Below are 6,178 nucleotides of genomic sequence, written 5' to 3'. Positions count from 1 at the left end.
AGATATATATATATATACATACATATACAGTATATAGTCATTGTAGCCAAATAGCTCAATCATTCTCATCATTCTCATTTGACCATAAAACTGTGGTACTGTGATTATGTGCTACTTCCATCTATTCTGGGAAGTCTCATAATGTTATTATCTGGTGTCCAAATATTTCATTATAAAGTCTTCAGTTAATCCAAAATGCTGCTGTCAGAGATCATATCTCTCCAGTTTTAGCTTCTCTCCATTGGCTCCCTGTCAAGTCCAGAATAAAATTCAAATTCTTACTTCTAACCTTCAAAGCTCTCAACAACCTAACTCCATCTTATATTACATATCTTATTGTTCCATATTTTCCTAACAGAGCACTTCACTCTCAGACTGACACATTGTCCAGTTTTACACAAGGAACACAGAGTGTGGTGATGGAGTATGACCTACTCCACACCACGCTCCTTCTCGTTCCTTCCCCTCCTCCGATGTCAACCTTCTGTCTCTCTCCTGTAGGACCAATCTCCAAACCTGTGGAGACAGAGCCTTGTCCATCACTGCCCCCACCCTCTGGAACTCACTGTTCCAACAGCTTCGTGCCTGCCCCGATCTTACCACTTTAAAGAAAGAACTCAAAACCCACCTGTTTAAATTTGCTTGTAATGTTTATATTTACCCTTTTTAATGTGTTTTTATGTTTTGTGTTTTCATGCATTTTTATGTTTTTATGTGTTTTCGTGTTTTTAAGCCTTTTTGTGTTTTTATGTGTTTGCGTTTTTTTGTGTTTTCATGTGTTTTATGTGTTGTGTTGCATGTTGATTTTATATATTTTTTGAACTGTAAAGCGTCTTTGAGAACTCAAAGAAGCACTATACAGATAAAATGTATTTATTATTATTATTAATATTATTATTATTATTATTTATTAAGTCTTTCCCTTTTCTTTTGATTAATCCTTTAGTTAGGGTTGACTTGGTTTCCTGACCTGTCCCTTACCCTATGCTGCTATAGACTTAAGACTGCTGGAGGACAAACTGACCTCATTTCATCAAATTTATACAAATGAGTAGTTTGCATTTATAATTATTTTATCTTATGTGTTTTTTTTTTTCTTTTTGTCTTTCCTCCTATACAAAGACCTGCTTGCCTCCATTCTGGACCTGCCATTCTCTGTCTGTCTCACCTTTCTGTCCTCTCAAACCCCCGGTCGAAGCAGATGGATGCTCGTCCTGAGCCTGGTTCTGCTGGAGGTTTCTTACTGTTAAAAGGGAGTTTTTCTTTCCACTGTTGCCTTTGTATTAGCTCAGGATGGGAGACTGAGACTAAGTGAAGACTCAACACAATCTGCTGGCTACACTACCTTAGATAAACAATGTTGATAATTGTTTAGTTTATTTTGTTTCTTTTATGAATGTATTTGTTCAGTGTCCTGAGATAACTTCTGTTGTGACTTGGTGCTATATAAATAAACTGAACTGAATTGAAAACTTTCCTCAATAAAGTTATGTGATCTGTTGATTAAACTGGAAAGTGCCACTTTTAAAGCAGAAGCTTCTTTTCTAGTCAGCAGCCTCTTAGTCCATGTAAAACTGGTCACTGTGGACAGGGACACTGGAGTTTCAACTGTTTCTAGTTCACGGCAGGCTTTAGATTTGGTGGTTTCTGGGTAATTTCTGAACATAATAAACAATTTTATTTTATCTGATACTCTTTGGGCCTTCTACCAGACTTTGGTAAAGCAGTGACACATCTGAATCACATACTTACAAATGTTAGAAATACTTATTTCAGTTATTATACATTCTTTGAATCTGATGTGGTTTAGAAAGAGCTTCGAACGATTCTTCCAACTTGTGTAAATGTACTACTCATTATTTGATCATCACTGATTTCCTTGGACATTCCCATTTCACTGAGCATTCTTCAGTCCATTAACCCTAACCCTAATCTTTTAAGAGAAACTGTCAGCAGCAGTCAAGCATGATCATTAACAAGATGTTATTAGGCCTTTGCATTCTAGGACCTTTAGCACTACTTATTAAAAATATAGACAAAGGTATAGATATATTTAGGCTTGAATTTATCATTTTGAACCCGGGAGGATTTGAATATTCCACCAATAATTCAAACATGTGCACCCAGTTGTTGTTTTATTATTATTATTTTACTTTTGTTATGTCTAATCAATCCAACAGGAACAAGTAGATTCAAATTAATCACCCCTCCCCCCATGCTCATGATAAGAATATGTAAGCTTCTAACCTCATTCCAGCTGGACAAAGCATCTTTGAGAAAAATCTTGACAAACCCTATTCTAACTTTATACCAACCTATCTGAAAATTTCATATTTACATGTTTATAACAGCTGCAGTGTCTAAAGAATGAAAACATTCTTATAGTTGGACTGTTTGTAATTCATGTAACTAACTGTCAAATCAGCTCTAACAATAAGACAGCATCTTTAAAAAATGTATAGTCTTGTAGGTTGGCAGGAAGCACTGTATAAAAGATGGATAAAGGACTTACACCCCCCACTTTCTCAAAGAATTCACCGTGGCTTCCAAAGTGGATGAGCTGCTCGTTGAAGAACCAGGTGAACTTGAGCTCCAGAGACGGGTCGTGGCTTACTTGACAGGGTAGAACCACACTTTCCCCAACCGAGATGTCCAGTGTGGTGGGTTGGGTGGTGATGATGGTCGGCTCTGAAACACATTAAGATTCAGGCAGATTTCATCAAAATGCACTGCTCTATTCATTTTGTCCAGGCGAGCGAATAGTATTGGAAAAAGCCAAGCCTTCCATCATCCTTATGGATATGTCAGACTGAGTTAATAGAAGGATATGCGGGAAAGAGCACACAGCAAACTACGCTGCAAAGCTACAATAACAGGATTTAGTTTCGGCCTGAGCTTGACTCTATGGGGACTTTGAGATGTGTCTCTCCTAAATTTGAGAAGCACCCATGTGTCACTGTCAGTTCAGCCTGGAACTCCCCTCTATCAGCCTGAAATTCCCACAACGCACTGCTAGGAAAACAGTAAGCAGTATTTCTTCCAATCTCCACTACCCTCCTTTCAAACCTGCAGTACATTACACTGACACTGCAAGGAAACAAAGCAAGTGTCCCTTATCTGCACTTGTGTGTGAGGTGGTGGAGGAGGAAGCTGAAAGGACTACGAGTGGCGAGATGAGAGGGTGAGGCTTTGTTCTTAGAGTGTGAAACACCTGTCTCCCTCTTGGGGGTGCTGTGATTATTTGGCTGAAATTGCCACTCTGAGCCCATGGACTAAATGAAGTGTGGCAAATGATCCCTGGACAGGCAGATATTCATGTAGAAAGTGCCGGCAGAGCAGTCTTCATCCAGAGTGAGTTTTATACCTTCGTTCTATTGGTTCCTTCACTCAAACATACTCCTATCACATGCTAGTGATTTGATTTATTTGTTAAGTAGTTTTAAGACTAAATTAAAGGCCATGAAAGAAGTATGCCATTCATGTCAGAGTTTTAGATTAAGATCATCTTATGTTGAGGAAAGACAGAATTATAGCTGTTTTGGTCAAATCTTGAAAATTTCTTCATGTGAAATGTCATTTGACAGGGCGGCACGGTGGCTCAGTTGGTAGAGCAGCTGCCTCTCAGCGAGCAGATCGTCCCGGTTCAAATCCAAGCCCGTGAACTTTCTGGGTGGAGTTTGCATGTCCTCTCCGTGCATGCGTGGGTTTTCTCCAGGTACTCCACGTTCCTCCCACAGACCAAAAACATGCATGTTAGACTGATTGGTAACTCTAAATTGTCTCTAGGTGTGAGTGAATGGTTGTTGGTCTCGTTTGTCTCTATGTATCCCTGTGATGGACTTGCGACCTGTCCAAACAGGCCAAACTGTCCCCCACCTTTCACACAGTGACTGCTGGACATGGGCACCAGTGATCCCCGCAACATGAAAAAGAAGAAGCTGATAAAGATAATGGATGAATGGATCATTTGATACTGTGATATTTTATACTTAGAGTATGTGTAGTGCATGATGCTCAACTACAACTACAACAAATTTTAGCTCAGTATCTGAATTATAGCCATTTTTGTGTTGGCTAATTGTTTAACACCTGTGGTGGCCATCTTGAAATGGGAGAACTATAAAGGTTGATCAATTATACATCTAGTATTTACTTTGAGAGTGTTTCATTTAAATATGTCTTGTTATTCCTGACATATTTTTCTAACAAAAAAAAAAAAAAACTGACAAAACATTTTAAGCAAGATCTTGTACTTTGAGAAGCACCGGGTATGTGTTTACAATTAATCCCAGTATTAGGGCTTTAACAGACTACTCAAGTAATCTACACATCGATTCCTAGGACATCTATCGAGTTTTTTAATTTCATGTCGAGTATTCGTAGTGACATCATTACGTCACCATTACGTCATTGTGTCACGTCACGTGAGTCGTACCGGGCATGGGTTACAAAATGGATTCCTCCCAGCAGACAGATGGAGCAGAGCAGGCCCAGTCTTGGCAAACAGGTAGAAATGCATCAATAGTATGGAAATATTTCACTAAAGTTGAATCTTCCGGTTCAACTACTGTAAGGAAACATAAAATAAATAAACTTCCTAACTGTCTGAAGCTCATTGAGAACCGGTTTTACACCATATTTTGTGACCACCGTATATTGTGACCGTAGGGGGTGGTGTTGCATGCACTGTTGCAGGTCACAGAATATTGTGTAACACTGGGTCCACTCGACCGAACCAGAACCAGCTTCCTCTGACCTTGTTTCACAAACAAAAAGCAAAAAATATTAATCTCTAAACCTATAAAAAAACCTATAAACATATTAATCTCTAAAACTAAACCTAATGCGCAACACTGCGGGCAGTAGTGCAGGGTGGTCGACCGCCCCCCTGTTTTTGTTTCGTTTTTGACGTGCCGCACGTTTCGTTCACTTTTGCAGCTTAATAATAATAACTAATAGTTTAGTTTTTCTTGTGACTTATTTGCAGTATGATAAATTGTAGGAGTATAATATATGCTCCCAATGTTCTATTTTGTATAGGCTTCGCCCCCTTAAGGCTGTCGCTGGTGGGTTTTATCCTGTCATGCAAAGCATTGCACTGAAAAAATTTAGTCCACGCCCACCTGTTGTGTGGGTCCCACCTGGTCCGTATAAATTACGTTAAGAGCGGGTAATCGTCTCCCATTTTTCTTCAGCAAGCTAAAAGCACTGTCAGAAGAATGAAGAAGGGAAGTTGTCCAGCTTGACCAGCACAACCTTTGTTAAGGATACCTGTGGTCCCACCACGCCAACCTCCTGCCGTCCCGGTGAGTTCTCTTCCCCAAGGAGAAGCAGAAAAGCAGCCTTGTTTCTAGGTAAGCACCGAGAAATATATCTCAGTGGCGGGTCGCTACACACTGGACAACGCAACGCCATCGACCCTTTTTTACTTTAATCGCCGACTCTCAGAGCGAATCGAATGGTTCCTCCGGGACAGGCAACGTCAGCAGCAGCCCCCGCTGTTCACTCCCTCCTGGAGAGCGTAGTGTCGGAACGAGGGGGGCTGAGCGGATTTTCCCCATTTTTCATGACGGTCGACCATTCGCTTCCGGCGATGTTTGAGAATTTGATCTAAACTTCATGTGTCCGGTGCTATGCAGATACATGACTGCATGCAGAGTACAAGATCACATCTTCTTATATATGAAGGCCTTGTTTTACATATTTTGTTTTTTTTAGACTGGCAGCTGAGTTTCCACCTTTTTTGTGCAGTTCTGGCTCTCTGCCGACCGTTTTAGGTGTGTTTCTTACTGATTTATGTGTTGGGATTAAGATGGTGTCATTTCATTTACATTTACAGTCATTACTTGTACTTCTTATGTGGTTCAGGGTGAGTGTGTAAGTGCCTTTTTTGGTTCGTTTGCCCGTTGCAGTAGCCGCTTCATGCGTTTTTTGTACCGTCCACGGAAGGTAGGACGAGTTATGAGCTCCCACCTTTGGTGAGGAGACGAGCAAGGGTCTCCGGACATATTGACGCGTTGTTCTGTTGCATGATTTCTGTAGAGATAAGGTCTCCGGATGTCATATTGACGCGTTATTCTGTTACGTGATTCTGTAGAGGCAAAAGGGTCTCCGGATATATTTATGCGTGATTCTGTAGAGGCAAAAGGGTCTCCGGATATATTTATGCGTTGTTCTG

General features: G+C 40.4%; 1 protein-coding gene across 1 annotated transcript in view; it reads right to left on the bottom strand.

Annotated features, from left to right (window-relative positions):
* Positions 1-6,178, bottom strand: part of LOC119411749 (contactin-4) — a 456,128-nt gene that overhangs the window by 123,092 nt on the left and 326,858 nt on the right. The window contains exon 8 of the mRNA XM_037678676.1: positions 2,513-2,688. Coding sequence (XP_037534604.1) covers positions 2,513-2,688 — 176 coding nt within the window. The remainder of the gene's footprint in view (positions 1-2,512; positions 2,689-6,178) is intronic.

Source organism: Nematolebias whitei, chromosome 7 (genome assembly GCF_014905685.2).
Source record: "Nematolebias whitei isolate Nwh7 chromosome 7, NemWhi1, whole genome shotgun sequence".
NCBI lineage: Eukaryota > Metazoa > Chordata > Actinopteri > Cyprinodontiformes > Rivulidae > Nematolebias > Nematolebias whitei.
Note: the sequence above shows the minus strand (reverse complement) of the source record. Positions and strands in the feature narration are given on the sequence as shown.